The sequence below is a fragment of the Cydia fagiglandana genome, chromosome 12, assembly GCF_963556715.1.
Source record: "Cydia fagiglandana chromosome 12, ilCydFagi1.1, whole genome shotgun sequence".
Classification (NCBI taxonomy): Eukaryota; Metazoa; Arthropoda; class Insecta; order Lepidoptera; family Tortricidae; genus Cydia; species Cydia fagiglandana.
This window is the reverse complement of record NC_085943.1, coordinates 18,518,401-18,537,678: the sequence shown is the minus strand read 5'-3', so window position 1 is coordinate 18,537,678 and position 19,278 is coordinate 18,518,401. Positions and strand designations below refer to the sequence as shown.

Below are 19,278 nucleotides of genomic sequence, written 5' to 3'. Positions count from 1 at the left end.
TGAAGGGCGTGAGTTAATATAATGCACCTTGATCCATGAAAATCTTAAAAAATCTGTGTCTTTTTAAAGCACTGCTTCCGCATTTTTGTTATTTCATCGACTGGCTACATTGCCGTCCACTGTCATAATTTGAAAATGACAGCTGTCAATCGTTGCGATGGAGCTTACACACTAGGGAAATTGGTGCGGAGCGCACCAGTATTATTATTCCACTGTCATAATTTGAAAATGACAGCTGTCAATCGGTGCGATACAGCTTACACACTAGGGAAATTGGTGCGGAGCGCACCAGTATTATTATTACCTGTCAGTTGGTGCGACGTGCATACCCACCGCACCCCTATTAATAATAATTATGTGCGTTGGAAGCTTACACACTGTCGATAAATGCCCCACACCGCACCAAGGTCGCGGTCCGGTGCGATAGTCTGTTACTACTTTAAAGAAGAGATAAAGAATAACCGCGTGAGACTCGCAACTCCGCTCCGATATATCCGGCCGCCGCTGCTCTACCAAACGAGCTACCGAGACTTATCCGTCTGCGGTGAATGTTGGAGATAAATGAGGAGCACAGGAGCAAATACCTAGGGACCCCGAGCACTAAAAGAGTCAGTCCTGATAACATTGCTAGGCTTCATGGAGGAGCTGGGGTGGTTAGAATTGCGGTACCTCGTTTCACGCAAAATACGCATAATGGTTGTCGTTTTGCGGATAATGCCCAGAAGCACTAACTAATAACTAACCAAGCACGGCGAAGTGGAAATTAGAAAGAAAAGCTTATGAAGTTACAATATTTAACGTATACTTAGTCGTTATATTATGGTGAAGCAACCCACACAGGCATACCTAGACCGTATCCGCAACCAATATTTTTTATTAATTATAAATTAATCATAATATGTTACATTGTAACTAAAAAAAATACATTTATATTCCTCCTGTGGCCAAAGTTTCTTTCTTCAATTCATTCAAATTTATTTTGTACTTAAAATGTCAATATAACCGTAGTAACCACATTCAATTAATACCATTTTAATAATAATTAATTTTATTTGTCCATAATTAAATAAATGACATTTGGTAACCCTACCGAGCACGGGACGCAGCGGCCCGCAGTTAATTACACGGTCGGCGCAGACGCGATGATTTGGTTATTAATAGCGTTCGATTAGGGTGACCTATTATGCGCTTTGTGTCAGGACAAGCGCGACATGCTGTTTAATGATTAAGGATAATGATAACGTTAATGTTTATTGTACAGTCGCCATCAGATATATCGGAGCAGCCAAGGTGCTCAGAATTACCTGAGCACGCCTCTATTTTAGAGCACCCCGACCGCTCCGATATATCTGACAGCGACTGTAGGTACTCGTAGAAACTAACGTAATTTTAAATTACTACTAACGAATATACTTACCTATTATTAATATACATATAAGTTTTACTTCAGACACTTTAGTGTAACACATATGTTATTACAATTACAACACATAGGTACCATTAATTATTGTCATTTCGCTGCTGAATAAAACAATACCCATAATTACATTTTCGTAAATAGGTAAGTAAACATAATATAATTTTTTGCTTATCAAGTTATCAATAAGTAAGATTCAAAATTTATTAACCTTATTTTCTCATTACAAAATAGCATAGGTAATTTTCATTCAGCTACATTTTAGGTACCATCACGCTCCGCAATTGTTGCGCCATTTAGGGTCCTAGCTAAATTGGTTGTTAATACCTAAGCTATAGAATTTCCAATTTAGCAAGGACCCTAAGGGCCCCCCCACATCTAGCGTCTTTCGAGCGTTGGCGTCTGTCGGCGTCTGGTCAGCGCTATGGAAAATGACGTCGCTGCGCAGTTGCGTCGACGTTGCGTCGAGCGCGGCCATACAGTTGTAGACGCCGACGCTCGAAAGACGCTAGATTTGGGGGGGGCCTAAATGGCATAACAATCCCGTATGGTGACTGTACATTTGGAATCAGGTAGTGATGTCATTACAAAATTAAGCAGGCCCTGCTATAACCGCCTTTAGTGACGGGCGGCTCTCGTTAATATTTCGTTGCGCCCGGTCGCCACCTGTCATGGCAACTTGCTTTTTTTGCCGCTGGCTCTCGGACTAGTACTTGGTATACAATAGCTGAGAGCCCTGTATTGTACAAACATTATGTAACTTTGAAACCTCGATGGTTTAGATTAGAACCTCTGAGTTTTAATAAATTTTACTCTCTGTATGTCAGAAGTCTGTTACAAAATATGGTCTTCAAAAATTGATGCTTTAAGTTAAGGGTGATCGATGATGATGATGAATCTCTGCAAAATGTAAGTTACACTTGTATAAACGTCAGCGCTACGCCGTAGACTCTTCTCAATTAACCAACCCACCTACTCCTAAATTATGCCTGTAGCGGCAGCACTTGCAGACGTGGCCGCGTAGCATTGATTTCCCAGTATGTAGCGAAAATGCTTCATAGAAGCGTAAAACTTATTTTAATTTACAAATGAATGCTTAGGTATCTTTACCTGCACATCAAGTTAAATGAATTAATTACAAATATATCTATCTACTCGTATCTAATACAATTCTTGTTTATTTATATGTACACCGGGTGTGGCCTGTAATATGAACAAAAAATTAAACTGTAGGCTGTACTCCTTATACTGACCAACATTTGTTCAGCGAGTTTTAAAAATTACTTGTTTTATTCTAAGACGCAATGTAAATTGCGAATTTTGTTTAAGGCATTACAAGCAACGTCAATCACAATGATATGGCGTGGCGATGGCGTTTCATTGAAGATAATATTTATTTTGTATGAAAAATAGAGAGTCTAAATACTTCACAATTTTTAGAAGTTGTTGAACAAAAGTGTCACCGTTTGAGTATATGTTTTAATTATTTGCTCGTGTTACAGAGACCACATTCGGTATATTTCGGGGATCTCGGAAACGGCTCTAACTTCTGGGGCTTTTATGTTTTCCGAGCAAAGCTCGATCTCCCAGATATCTACAAATTAAACCGTTTGTAAAATTATACGACAATATTATACGACCGTTTGACTTGATATAATTATACGACATTTTGGTAACATGACAAACACTTGTAATCTTAAGTAGGTTAAAAATAGTGATGTACCGACTATTGATTTGGCCGACTAGCCGACTAGCCGACTAATCGGCGCTCGAATGGCCGATTAGTCGGCCGACTAGTCGGCTAGTCGGCCAGATCATTAGTTTCGTATGAGTTCAGGTGAAAAACAATAGTTTTGCTCTTTTGGTTGCGCTATTCATATATTAGCTTGGCTAAAAGGTGTTCTCTACGGGTTCAAAGACCTATCACAAGAATCCTCGTTCAATTTCTGTCTTTATTTTATTTTGCGATCCTGAGCAGACCGTCAGTAGGTACAACTTCTAGGAGGTATTTCCAAGGCTCTATTTCCCGTACGTAGTCGCCAGTTAAGAACCTATCCCCTGTAGTCAGCGTCTTTACGAGCAACGTGCCCTGTTTATAAGTCTCTAAATTTTGCAATAACATTAATAGTTCCCCATGGCTCCACCATTAAAAAAAACAAAAACTGAATTATAATAAAATCCATCCAGTATAGAACTTGGTCATGAAATTACACGAGAATCAGTTGAGATCGACCTGTAGAGGAAAACACCAGCCCACCACCATACAATAACGATCAAACGGTCATTTATATGAACAAAAGTTTTCACACCCTGAATAGGTATTTTGGTAAAATAGACATAAAACATATGGTAAATATTGACTGTTGGTTTCTTTTTTTCTGTTTTTCTTTCACTAATACAGTGCCGACTAATCGGCCATTTTTGCCGACTAGTCGCCGACTAATCGCCGACTACAAATGTGGCCGGATAGTCGGCTTTCCCGACTAGTCGGCGACTAGTCGGTACATCCCTAGTTAAAAACAAACCAAACCCCAACACAAATTACACAAATCGTCCTTCATAAATAAAAACACTACACCAAATTACTGTTGTTAAACAAATTTGTTTTATTAAAACAAAACTCCATTAGGACGTTATCCATTGTTCAATAATTCAGCGTCTTCGGAAAAAGTAATAATCAAATTATTCCACGGACATTAGTGATGGTGGCGATGGTATCGGGCCTTAGGAAATTAAATGTCACTTGTATTCTTTGTTTATGGAAATATACGGGAACTCGATTGATAAAAGTAACCAGTAACCACCCATACGGCTCGGCCACGACGGCTGCGATTGTTAATTCCGTACAATATACATAATTATATTGCGCCTTGATTTGGCTTAACGCAGTAGGTACGTAGGCGAACACTCGAACGCGAAGCGAAGCGATGCGGTGCGGGGTGAATCAATCCTTTGATACCTTAGTGCCATGCCTTATGGGAAACGATCGCAGAGATAGTTCAGAGCCGGAAACCGCTACCAACTTTTAGTATGTTATTGGGCATGGCATTGGGTCTCCAAAACTGCCGGGAGACGGCGGCGCCGGCCATCTACTTCAGCGGAATGATGTCATCAAAATGACTCCCGCTTCGTTGCGAATATTGCATACTGCAACCAAACTATGCATAGCATATACACGTGTGGGATATTAAATGAAAGCCAATTAAATAAACTATATTTTATTCATACAAAGTGTATCAAAATATGCAACAGTTTAAGAGAAATTTACAAAATAATAAAAATTACGTAAAAAAATATTCGATTATTTGGGTTTTACAACCAAACCAAAAGTCGGACGATAAAGCAATGTACTACAACATTAAAGATGACGTCTCAAGCCATACACTAATATCAATAAAATCAAAATTGGACCAAATATGTGGAAATTATGCATCAAAATGTAGATATTTGCCCATACAAATGCATAAAAGTTAAAAAAATCCAAATTGGTCATTTTCAGGATAATCCGCATAAGCTTCTAGTATGTTATTAGCAATATGACCTGAATTCTAAAACTGCCGGGAGACCATCTCAGTTGTTCCTCAGTTACAAATAATGACGTCATACAAATAATCACTGCCGAATTTCGTAAAATGTCAATTATAGCTATACCACGAGTCTCACATACACGTGAGTTACATGTAATGAAAGGTTATTAAATGTATTATGATTCACCTAAACATTATTTGTAAAAAAAATGTACGGTTTAAGAGCTAGAAACAAATAAATACCACGTTTTATGGAAAAAGTAGATGTATATCAATTTTATAGCTAAACTAGAATCGTCAATAAAACGTTGCATATAACATTTAAAAAACCAGTTATTCAACTATATATCACAATTTAAATTTTACATTTCCGACAAAAACTGTGGAAGTTCTGGAAAAAAAACTAACAATTCTACCTTAATGCGCTCATATTATGCAAAGAATAGTTCTATTTATCAAGTATTAAATGAATGAACATTACATAAAATACATGAAAACGACATTTCCGAATGGAACCATAATTCAAAAAGTAATAATTTACTTGATAAGTAAGCAAAATACTGTTTCTTTAAGTACATAATCTCCTCCTTTCAAAGTCGGTTAAGATGTAGCTTTTGTGACCTGGGCTACAAAGACAAATAAATTGACACCTAGTTTATCAAAATCAGTTCAGTAGTTTCATGCAAACGGTACCTACACATGCACTCATAGATAGCAAATTCTGCCGTAGTCAGACAAAAAATTAAAATTCAATAATTAGACCTTTACTATTATGGCCTGGCGTGGCTTGGCATCTAACGTTGAAACCCTCAGGCCGTAGATGTTAGCAGGCCTAGCGGGCGTCGCCTCGATGAGTTAGCAAGATGCCTTATGGAGGCTTCGAATGACCAGAGGGGTGACCTGTATTTCGGAGGATCAGAGGGAAAATTCTGCCAGCCTTCTCAGTTCAGCCTTGAAACCCTTGCACCACTCAAGATTCCACATTTATAAGAATACCCAACTGGCGCGAAGTGGCGCAGAATAGGGCAGAGTGACGCTCTTTTGTGTCAGAGGCCAAGATCCTCTTTGCTTTGGGTCACTGAGCCAGTGATGTATGTATGTATAAGGCTAATCGAGGCTTAAATATATAATTATGTATCGCATTAATTGGACTGATATGGCATTTACCTCGATAAGGCATTTTGTATTAGGCATGTACCTACTTACTGGCATGTAACTTTACATTTCTCTAATAATGTAGCGTTAGGCCATGACAATAAGAGTCTATTTCATATTAATATTTACTGCGACTACAGCAGGAACTGCTGTCTACGTATGTAATTATGTATTTTTTACATGAAACAACTGATCTGATTTTGATAAAAGAGGTGTCAATTATTTGTCTTTGTAGCCCAGGTCACAAAAACCACATTTTAACCGACTTTGAAACGAGGAGATTATGTACTTAAAGAAACAGTATTTTGCTTACTTATCAAGTGAATTATTATTATTTTTAATTATGGTTCCATTCGAAAATGTCGTTTTCATGTATTTTATGTAATGTTCTTTCATTTAATACTCGATAATTAGAACTAATCTTTGCATAATATGAGCGCATTAAGGTAGAATTGTTGGCGCGCTTTAGTTTTTTTTCCACAACTTCCACAGTTTTTATCGAAAATGTAAAATTTAAACTGTGATGTATAGTTGAATAACTGGTTTTTTAAATGTTATATGCAAAGTTTTATTGACGATTTTAGTTTAGCTATAAAATTGATATACATCTACTTTTTCCATAAAACGTGGTATTTATTTGTTTCTAGCTCTTAAACCGTACATTTTTTTTACAAATAATGTTTAGGTGAATCATAATACATTTAATAACCTTTCATTACATGTAACTCACGTGTATGTCAGACTCGTGGTATAGCTATAATTGACATTTTACGAAATTCGGCAGTGATTATTTGTATGACGTCATTATTTGTAACTGAGGAACAACAGAGATGGTCTCCCGGCAGTTTTAGAATCCAGGTCATATTGCTAATAACATACTAGAAGCTTATGCGGATTATCCTGAAAATGACCAATTTGGATTTTTTTAACTTTTATGCATTTGTATGGGCAAATATCTACATTTTGATGCATAATTTCCACATATTTGGTCCAATTTTGATTTTATTGATATCAGTGTATGGCTTGAGACGTCATCTTTAATGTTGTAGTACATTGCTTTATCGTCCGACTTTTGGTTTGGTTGTAAAACCCAAATAATCGAATATTTTTTTACGTAATTTTTATTATTTTGTAAATTTCTCTTAAACTGTTGCATATTTTGATACACTTTGTATGAATAAAATATAGTTTATTTAATTGGCTTTCATTTAATACCCCACACGTGTATGTGCTATGCATAGTTTGGGTGCAGTATGCAATATTCGCAACGAAGCGGGAGTCATTTTGATGACGTCATTCCGCTGAAGTAGATGGCCGGCGCCGCCGTCTCCCGGCAGTTTTGGAGACCCAATGCCATGCCCAACAACATACTAAAAGTTGGTAGCGGTTTCCGGCTCTGAACTATATTCCCATAAGGCATATGACTACCTATAGAAGTGTCCTACGTGGGTCTCTCGTTGCGAACGCGAACGCCTTGGGCCCGCCGCGCCGCGCCGCGTCCCGTTCGCGAGTTGTTCGCTTACGTAAGACGCAGCGTAGGTAAAGCTTTGCTCATTAAGATACCAAACAAACTTGCTTACGTCATAGGTACCTTGTTATTATTTCCAGCACAAGTTCATAAGGGATTAATGATTAATAGTGTAGATGATAAACAAATCGGATTGTATCTAGCGACTCCCTATGGTTTGATTAAAAAGGTCCGCTACCCCCGGCCAAATGCCGCGGTGGCATTTACTTTTTTACTTACCTCATTTGGGAGATGACATTTGCGATGGTTTTATGGAGTCGTGTGCGGAACATTAATTCTGTATGACTGTTATACGGAAAAGTTAAAATTAAATAGATTCTTTATGAGTTTTTCACATGACAGTTAGGTGAGACCCCTCAAGCCATAGGGTCAAGGCGAAAAGAGTGGCTCAGTCGTCCAAATATTGCCTCTTTCGTGTTGAAATTAGGTTGAGCCACTGTACCCGGCCTTCCGATTTAACATGTGAAGGTTAATTTGACAACTGTTATTGCTCTACGTCCTCTACGAGTATTTGTACCACAAAAAAATGCATAAAAGTTAAGTATCTAAGTACCTACTTAAAAAAAAGACGGTTTGGGTACTTAGGGTGAACCAAATTTCACTGTCATCGGTAAAATACAAACTAGCTTTTTAAGTCACATTTAAAGTTTGTCACCAAAAATGTTTCGTATTTTTTTCTGATTAATTAAAATTAAACTAAATTAAATTTATTTAAGACCAACAAATGATCAATTTCGTTAGTGACACATTTTAATCTTACAACTAATGTTGATGTATACGTAATAGGCAATTTTCGTTTGTATGAAAAATGTACGAATTTCTATCACAATTATTTTTGGGAACAGAAAACACTAAATTTGCTATATACAGCTCAGGCCCACTTGCACCATTCCACTAACCCGGGATTAAGCGGTTAAACCGTTAACCTAGTGTCAAATTGTACTGGTAACCATGGTTACGACAGGTTTAACCGGCTAACCCCGGGTTAGTGGAATGGTGCAAGTGGGTCTCATCAGTGTAAGCACAGGCTTTAAAACATTGAAGCCCACGATAATTAAGCTGCATTGAGTTGAGTACCGTGCCAGTAATCGCACTTGCAGTCAGCAGCAGAAGTTGCTAAGCAGGCGAGGTGTTCAAAATGATCTTGACACGACGTTATTGTTAAGAGAATAAGAGCGTGATAAGGCCATTTTGAACACCTCGCCCGCTTAGCAACTTATGCTACTGGCTGTATAACGGTTATACAGCGACACGGCATAATTGTGCCGAATGCTTGAATTGTTTATGAGCATCGCGTTCGGTGACGCGGTGACTGGAAACCAGGACTATTACGATATCCGTTTTATCGTGAAATTTCATTATCATTAGTTATTCGAGGTCACTGTGACATTCTTGGAGTGGAGAAAATTTAAATACTTACATTAATTTTAAAGTATATAAATATTTGTTATACATATATGGTTTTGAATTAGTTTTGATACGACCTTAATGGCTCCTCTACACGATGGACCAACGCCGGCCACTTCAAGGGACGCATTTATGCGTTAGAGGGAGCAAGTGATATTGCTATCTCATTCTACTGTATGGCTGCGTTCCTTGGAGTGGCCGGCGTTGGCCCATCGTGTAGAGGAGCCATAATGATCGGTTTGGTGACTGGCGCAAATATCATGCACGACTTTTCATGTCATCCGTATACACAAATCAGCGTAAGCAATTTTCAAAGCCTTCATATATACATGGTGACTAAAAAAATAACTGCATTCCCGTTGCCAGGGAGGTTTTGAGATTTGGGAAAAAAAAATTACCCTCCCATAGAAAATGGACCAGCCAATTTTTTTTCACGATTTCGGGGTTGGCCCCGTAGTAAAAGTTGCTCAGTATAATTCCAAAACCTCCCTGGCAACGAGAATGCAACAATTTTTTAGCCATTCTGTATAAATAAAATAATAAGATAAGATAAGATAAGATAAGATAAATGTTTATTTGCAAGAATATAGGTACATAATTACAAGATGTCAGGGTGATAATTTTGGTCTCCATTTACATTCAGCCATTTATTGGCGTGCAAAATTCTGTCACATTGTATACATATAGTAAAAATGTCAACATATTACTAAAACTAATTGACAACCACAACCCTATCTTATACAAAATATAAATACATCAAAATTAATCTCAAATATATGTCAAAACACCAAAATTCAATTAATATAACCTTATCATAATACCAGAATTCAAAATAGAAAATACACCATGTTACAAGTTATATGTCAAATTACCAAATTTCAATTAATATAATAGTCACAAACAAATATAAATTAAATGTAATAAAATGTTAATCTAATAGGAATTCCTTTACACTATAAAAACACTTATAAGTATTTTCGAGTGGCCTGTTTTTAAATATGACAATTTAAATGAAAGATGAGTGGTGTGGCGTGCGATGCGATAGCGAATCGGTCAACAATCATAATAACACCGAGCTTTGTTCACGGCACTGGCTGTTTAAAAATGCATACCGGTGGCGTGGCGGTCCTCAAACTGTTCTGTATATTATCCTCTAGCCGGCCAGATATCAATACTTGCCATGACAAATGCAATTTTGATTTGTCAAAATAAGGATTCACAATACGGAAGTGAGGCGTTTTTATAGCTCTTTAGATAGATAACACCATATATAAGAGTTGACTTAGTAAGGGTATCTACCGTCTAACGATGGGTAATACCTACCACGATTCGGCCTGTGACGTGACATTCGAACCAATTAATTACCTTGTGTAATTCGTATGTCAATACATGAAATGTTTATGATAGCATAGCAAGTGATACTTAAAGCTGTGCTTAAAGTTCAAATCGGGCAGATAGTGGATTTATGAAATTATGTTAATTTATTTGTGGCTGTTGTTCAACATATCTTTTTTGTTTCTTTTACTTTTATCGTCTTTGTATTCTTGTAGGTATGTATATGGCAATAAATAAATATTATTATTATTCTTAACTGAATACGCGGTATGCGTAGACATACATGGTAATTAAGTAGGTATGTAAAATTTGCTGTTCTCACTTGTAACATTCAAATTACAAGAGCTTGAAGATGTAGATACGTAGGCTTGTATAAACGCGTACTTAGTACGTAGGTACGTGTTCCTAATTTATTAATCAATACAGGTACGGAGTTAAAAATAATATTTTATATATACAGGGTGGAAAGATAAGTCGGGCCCTGGAGGGAAACTACCTTAAATCCTTAAGCTGGTTCATTTTACTTAAAGGAGACATTCCTTTATTTTTAAAAGAAAGAAAACTGCATTCAAAGTATTTTCCTTTTTTTCTTCAATTTGGCTTGTCTAAAAAAATCTTAAGTACTAAATACCTATTAGATTTTATGGATATTTTGTACGTCAGACGAGTGTAAGACCTAATGTTTCTTGGAGAAATGTTATCATTAACATTAACTGTATCGACTAGTACAATAAAATTGCGAGTTTTTACTTTTTGGAATTTTTAGTCGGTTCGAGTCCTGGGCGAGGCAAGCGAGTTTTAGAAAATCTTTGAATGCAGTTTTGTTTCTTTTTAAAAATAAAGGAATGTCTCCTTTAAGTAAGATGAGCCAGCTTAAGGATTTGAGGTAGTTTCCCTCCAGGGCCCGACTTATCTTTCCACCCTGTATATTCTTATAAGTAACGTGGTCAGGTTATAGCCAAAACATATACATATATTCACGAGCAACAACAAGACATTCAATTAATAATAAAAAAACTAAATCTACGTCCACAGTTTGAGCGCCGCTGCAAATCGGTACCTAATCTATTGCATTAGGGTTAGTTATCCGGTATTATTTAAGTAATTGCCGTGCCGTGCATCAGATAGCGGTCACGTGTCGGGCCCGTGCCGTGCTCGTGCCGTCCGTAAACACCTTTATCTGTTGTTACGACTATAGAGGATTACGCTGGATTTAATAGCGCGCCAATTAATAGGGAATTACAATAAATCTCTCTCTCTCTCTCTCTCTCTCTCTCTCTCTCTCTCTCTCTCTCTCTCTCTCTCTCTCTCTCTCAAATAAGACCTTGGATTATGCACATAGTACCTAACTGAGAACTTAAAATATTGAAAGTTGAAATTTTACAAGGCTTGTGCCTACAGCTAGCTAACTAGTACAGTCACCTTCAATAATATCTTACACAGCGAAGGCCGCAAAAATATCTGACACAACCTTATTTGTAGGGCCATAGGAGCGTGAGTGTCACATATTTTTGCGGCCTTCGATGAGTACTGAGTAACATATTATTGCAGGTGACTTGTACCGCAGAGAGGCTGCGATCCTCGCTCTGGGTCATATCTGGTTCAGTACATCTCCAGTGTAGCTCAGCCGTTGGTCTGTGCTCAGCCGGATGCTCAGCTGACCTTTGAGCCGAGTACGGTTCACTTACTTTACTATTTTCAATTATTTGGGTCGATCAACTCTATTTCTTGTTGTTATTCTGTCCCTACAGCCAGGAGACAATAGTAGCATAGTTTCTTAGAAGAGCTACCTACTGTACTTTGTGCTACAAACGTTCTTAGTAGATGTCCCATTATGGAAACGCCTTATAACTACCAAAAAATCAACGTTGGTTCATATAAATACGAAATAACTAGTATTTTAAGAGTGATCCAGGAGACCGTAACCATGGCAACTAGTGACAAGAAAAAATTCATTCACCCATTTAACCGATGTATTTTCTTTTTGTAACGTCAGAACCTAACCTACTGTATTTATTGTTGCAGAGTTGCCCATGGCCGTGCCGAGTGCGAGAGGATTGGGGAGCCCTGGTGCCCAAGGTCGAACGGGACGAGGAACCGGAGCCCTGGCGCTTGCCTGACCTCCGACCACCCGCACACTACTTGTCCCCTCCAGGTACCAAGCTTCAAATAGGCTAAGGTGAAAAAATACTACAACTGTTGCGAACGCAACCTTTTATTTGTATAAAAACTTAATACATTCCTAATGCGGTAGCTAATCGCATACATAGCACCAACTTTTGCCGTGGAACGTCACATATCTTTACTATTTCATATCTAGGCAATCTCTAATTCATTTTCCGAATCGCGCCGTTAATTACCTGTGTCGTGTGTTGACAGAGCGAGACGCGTGCGCAGCGTGTGTGGCGCCCCTTCCGCTGCTCCCGCCCGCGCCGGCCCCACACTAGCGCCACCGCATCTGAGCACGAAGCAATATCAAACCTTATATAAAGAAACACATAGAAAGGACTGTCAACGCCAAACGGCTTAAGCAGGCCACTGACGAGCCTTCCAAATGGATGCCATTACAATGGATTCATCCAAATGGAAGGCATCCTAATATTAAACATTGTACGTTTTTGACATTCACGGACCGATTTTGGATTGCAGCCACGCTATTTGGACTGTTGGAAGGCTCGTCAGTGGCCACCTTTAGTCAACTATTTAGTTGGGATAGTTGGGAATTGAAATAACGCACATGTATAGTCCGACAAGAAATTGTAGAAAATTATTGAGGGCGCCACTTCCTACGTAACTGTCACATTTTTGACGTAAAATGCTTAAACAAAAACATGGCAACAATTTACAGTTGCCTCCAGAAACTCGCGAACTAAATTGACATGAGTTTGACAAATAAAATGATACCAGGAATAGCAAAGAAAAAATAGTCAGGGGTATATGTCGATAAAATGATATCGATAAGTAAGATGCACTTACTACCCATGTGATAATTAATTATAAAGGGGTCACAAACGATTTCGACTTGTATGAATGTGACGAGAAAAGTGGTTCATCATCATCATCATCTCAGCCATAAGACGTCCACTGTTGAACATAGGCCTCCCCCTAGAAAAGTGGTTGATTCGATTGTAAGATTGTGACGTTACCAATCAAATCAGGAGGTGCGGATGTGAAACTGACAATTTTCAATGTTAAGACGAAACAGGAGCTGATTTTAGGTAAATATATACACATCTCACTAACGGAAGCGGCTCCTATAACTAGTGCGATAAGGACAAGGCGAAAAATCCTTATAATATAATCCTTAAAAATCTCAAAAATCGAGGTTTTGTACTCGACTGTTTCCTCCTCCAAAACTTAACCAATCGTAACCAAATTTGGAAATCTAAATTATTATGAAATTATCTGTGCCGGACCGTTTTGCTTTTTTGGCTAATTGATATCCGTTTTGAATACTACGTCTCTCATTGCGGCATAGTCAAAGAGGCCATTTTGGCCATTTTTGAAAGGCTCTAGCGCCTTAAAAAACAAAAATATCAAAAAAAAGCAAAACGGTCCGACAAATCATTGCTCTAGCATCAAAACCCACGGAGGAAACAGTCGAGTACGTTGGTATCAAGATATGACCACTCCTGTTGGCTCATTAATATGCAGGTTTGGGGGCAAGTTGTTTATATCAAGAGCTCGCGGTTGTCGCCATAAATCTAAAATTGGTGATTTAATTTTATACAACGTGACCGGTAGATGAGATTGATCGATAATTAAAGTTAGACCGAGAAAAGTCTGCAGCGATTTTGATAGCCCACGCAGTGCAACTGTTATTTAATACGTCATAATTACATAGAATTTTGACGTTTAAAATAATACTTACACTGCGTGGGCTATTAAAATTGCTGCAGACTTTTTTGGTCTAACTGTATTTAAATTCTGACCTAATCTTATTTTCCCTTCTGGGTCGGCCTTATTTGTATTTTGAGCCAAAATCACTGTTTCTATGTTATCACCTACAACTTGTTACTCTAGCTGTAAGTTTTCCTAACAAATAAAATAAAATAAATATAATAAAATATTTATTTAGTTACCTACAATGTTTATCCAATATTCCTGTATTTATTACTATAAAATTGCACAATTTTCGAAATACCAAGTAACATTTGTAAAATAATTTAAATTACTTAAAGACATTTTAACTGACCGCGCAACAGTAGCGCCGCTAGCGGTGAATTCTCGCGATATTCTCTAATTCAAACTTTTTTGAAAATATCGATATGAACAGCACTGGCCAAACTGTGGTATCATTTGTGCACATTGACCTGTCAATTTAGTTCGCGAGTTTCTGGAGGCAACCTTAGTATGGATTTTTTTAGTTCCATTTTATATTATTTCTACTATTTTATGTCGCAATATAAATAAGCGGTTATTAGCAGCTAAATGTTTGAATTTTCCCATAGGGAAATACATATACATACCTAATTATTGATAATGCAATCAAAATAATTGTTTGAGACTACAGCCTATTTTATTTCTTGCTAGAGCTATCTCATTCAGCTCACTAAAATACAAAACAAAATATAGAAAGGACTTGTGTCGCTCTACTAAATCTCTACACTGATAACAATGAGTGTATCTCGTCTTGTAGAATAATGTAGATATTATTAGAATCATGGCCTTACGGGCAATAATAATGAGGCATGACAGGGCCCTACAGCGGTGTAACACAGCTACAACGCGATTGGTTGATGAGTTCGCATCACGCGCGCTATTGGTCGCAACTGTTGCGTTAGACTGCAAGATTAGCTGGAATTCGTGAGTGACACCGCTGAACTAGTACCATTTTAGTGCCCGTAAGGCCAGTCCTTAGATATATATATGTATGTCAATATTAGAATATGTAGAATTTAGCGTCTAGTACAACTACAAGCAATCCTATTGAATTGAATTCATCCCATTTGATGTCAATCAATCTAGTCTATAGACCTAGTCATTATATAGGTAATATTATTACTCATTGTACTTGTAAATATCTAGATGTACCTACTTACATTACATTCGCTGTAATTATAATAATATCTTTGTAAATATTCGTTATCTGCGACTGCGATATCATAATAGGTACAGTAACTATTTTATGGTTATGACTACTATCTTAGGAACACCAAAGTTAATTGTTTTATTGTTTACTATAATTCATAATGTACACTAATTAATATAATACATATATCTTAAACTTTGTCTTGCACAGGCTAGTTAAAAATAAATAGTGCCATGATTAGACTCAAATAAATGCATACGGATTGAAGCCTCTACTCCTAATGCCAGTGGCGTGCAGTGCATACAAAAAAAGGTAGGCACTAGGGTAGGCAGTCCATACAAAATGACCAAAAAAAAAGTTGCCGATTTTTATAGTTTGCGTTACATTCCTTCAAGAATGACTCTTCTAGAGCCCGATTTAAGTCTTATCTCCACTGCACGCCACTGCCTAATGCCATCTATTGTGATTTTGCACGTAACTTTTAGAAATTACTTCATATCGAATATGTTTTAGTAACGTTAAATACATACAAATACAAAATACACATACAAATCGTTTATTGACCAAATATTTTTACAATTGACATCACAGATTGAACTTAGCAGAAAATTTGATTTTACAATTAAACTTAATATCCATCGGCCCCAAACTAGGCGCAGCCTGTATCTCGGGAACCGGAAAAATAGAATTTACTGAGAGACTTTCACAAAACTGAATATGATGGCCGTTTTTTTTTTAAGAACTATCTAATATAAATTTAATTTAAGTACAAAAAATGCATGCAGGAATATATACAAACAAAAAGCACAATCAGAAATAAACCATGCAGCGTAAGTGGATTTAAATTTAAGGAGTGAATTGTGTGTGTGTGTGTGTGTGTGTGTGTGTGTATACGCTACCTAAGTACGAATAATTTCTTCTGTCTGATCGTAAGACTGTGTAAGAAGCCATTTCTTAGTTTTCGATTTTAATACAGAGCAAGAGAAGTCATCAAATTTACATAATTTAGAAACCCTATTGTAGACTATGGGGTGCAGGAAGAATGGAAAGCGTTTGGCGAAAGCAGTGTTAACTCGAGGACAACAGACAGTCAGGTGATTAAGACGTTTTTGACGACGTCTGACGTGGTCTACAGAAGCTACAGCAGTTCGATGAGATTCAGTAACAGCTTTTACTACGAAAAGTTGACGAACTCTAAGAACTGACGTTTCTCCGTACAACTCGTTGGTAGGATAGCGGAAAGGTTTCCTCAGCATTACCTTCAGCACAGCTCGCTGCGCCCTTTCTACCTCTATCATTGCACATTTGGCGGCGCCACCCCAGGCCGCAATACAGTACTGAATAATAGATTGGCAGAGTGCAAAATACACAAGCTTTAAAATATCCCGGGATGCCCCACCCCTTAGAAGCTTCATAACATAAATAACTTTTCTCACCCTACCAGATAGTATTTTGATGTGTTGTCTAAAGGACAGCTTTTGGTCAATCACCACTCCGAGATACTTGACCGTCTCAGCGCGTTCAATGGAGTCGCATAAACCGTGACTGGATGACAATGCCAAAGTGTTACAAGAGAGAGGTGCTGACGAAAGTGTTTTATAAAAAGTTAAAAATTTTGTTTTTTTAGTATTCAAGGTGAGTAAATTTTTATCCAGCCAGTCCGCTACACATGACATACCAGTTTCTGCCATAGAGGTTACCTCAGGCCACGAACGCCCACTGAAGAGGACCACAGTATCGTCAGCATAACATATCAACTCTGTGTTTTGCAGCTGAATTGAAAGAATGTCATTCATATATATAAGAAAGAGCGTTGGCCCAAGGATGCTTCCCTGTGGGACACCGAAATTGATGGGCAACTCGCTACTTATTGTATCGCTAATTCTGATGTGCTGCCTGCGATTTGTGAGGTAGCTTTTGAACCATCCCAGCGCCGAACCTCTTATGCCAATGTGTTCAAGTTTTTTAAGGAGAATCGGCGCTGAGACGGTATCGAAGGCTTTGGCCAGATCAAGAAAGACCCCAATACAGTGTCTTCCCTGATCGAGCTGCTTTGCAATTAGGTCAGACAATAGTGTGACGGCATTTTCGGTAGACCTACCCCGTCTAAACCCAAATTGTCTGTTAGATAGAAGGTTAAAATTTTCCAAGAAATTTGTGAGGCGTTTGTTGACTACTTTTTCGAGCAATTGGGATTGTTCATTTTTTTTCAAATGTTCTATTTCGAAAACCATTTCGAGATATAAGGTTTTTAAACAGTTTCCGACATTTGCTGCGATATAATAATTGAGGATTGAAGATATTTCAACAAATATCCTTATGACCTTAGTTTGACCTTCTCCTGGGCTGAATGTAAAGTCATTGCATAATAAAAGTTATCGAACCATAGTAAATTAATCCGTCACTCACGTATTGTCAAAGTTATCATTGTCATCGATTGTCATAACAAAATTTTTCAGTTAAACCGCTGCGCTTGTTTGTTACAATTTGATTTATAATTAATACCTAAACAGTAGATTTCATTGCTTAATAATATATCAAAAACCTTGTCCCTATGTGTGGGAATGATTCACAAAAATAATAGTTCGAATCCACGAAGACCTACGACGTGAAAGATGGTGCCGTGAATTAAACTTGGAATACCTACCTACTTCACGTGTTACACACAGTATTGCTGTGAGAATCACGTTGATGTAAGTATAAAATTAATATTAATTTACTAAAATTAAGTATTTAAAAGCTCACTTTATTGGTAGGGTCGTGGTATCTATTTATTTTCTGTGGTAATGTAGCCAGAGTATCTAAAGGCAAACCGTTAAACAGAGATGGTGCCTACTAGAAAGAAGGAATATACAAGAATACATAGCCATACTCAAAATTCAGCCTGAAACTGCTTTAAAAAGATATAATTTCTAATTTCCAGGTACATGTTGCAGTTCAAGCTGCTGATATCATGGTGGACAAGACTTAATAAAGAGTTGTGAATAATAAAACATGTTTTTGTTTACCTACTTTTTTATTAATTTGGGAAATATGTTATATATGTTTCCAAAAAAATAGTAACTTTACATTAAATGTATGTTTATCATGTTCTGCACGAGCATCTGACAATGATGGCTTCTTGTTGACCATCCAGAAGAGAAGTGTATGGTTTGTTATTTACTCTGTTCCCAGGCATTATTTACGGTCGTAAAGTATTACGACGATTAATAATTAATATGACGTTCGTTTCAATACAAAATGCTCAACTTTGTTCTGGGCCCAAGTGCAGTTACATATCTCACAGCTGTATCTAAATAGGAATCACGATGACCTGAAATAATAGGATATAATTAGCAAAATTGGCATGTTCCTAATATAGTAGTATAAGTATGTAGTACAATATCCAAACAATGGTGACAAGCCGGCAGAAAGCACCCACTGGGTGCTAAGCTACCTTTAGCAATGGACGCTTGTAACGATTTTATGAATCCAATCTTCTTACAAATCGAATCAGTTAAAATATATATGATGTAGGTAACTTACATTTGTATTTTTGCTCCCTTGATTTCAGCCAAGTTATGGTTGGAGTTGGATGCTATATGGATACATACTCCAATAAAAGTTATATTATATAACTTAGGCAGATTTCTGGAATCAGCTTTCTCAAATTTATAGCGTAGGTATTTTGAAATTAATGATTCAAAATAAACGAGTTTTCCATTCCAGACGATTGTTATTTATAGAAACTCGTGACACTGACATTGTCGACAGGTGACATTACAATCAATTGACAATGACAACTATTTTTTTAATGCTTGTTGTTGCTTGTGCATTATCCTAATCAGCCGACGACATGTAATTTACGAGAAGTCGTATCTCATATTTTCAATAAATT

The 19,278-nt window shown here is 37.3% G+C and overlaps 1 protein-coding gene across 1 annotated transcript in view; it reads left to right on the top strand.

Annotated features, from left to right (window-relative positions):
• Positions 1-12,853, top strand: part of LOC134669701 (SKI family transcriptional corepressor 2) — a 33,368-nt gene extending 20,515 nt beyond the window's left edge. The window contains exons 8-9 of the mRNA XM_063527381.1: positions 12,395-12,524; positions 12,749-12,853. Coding sequence (XP_063383451.1) covers positions 12,395-12,524; positions 12,749-12,816 — 198 coding nt within the window. The 3' untranslated portion in view covers positions 12,817-12,853. The remainder of the gene's footprint in view (positions 1-12,394; positions 12,525-12,748) is intronic.
• Positions 12,854-19,278: the final 6,425 nt, after the last annotated feature.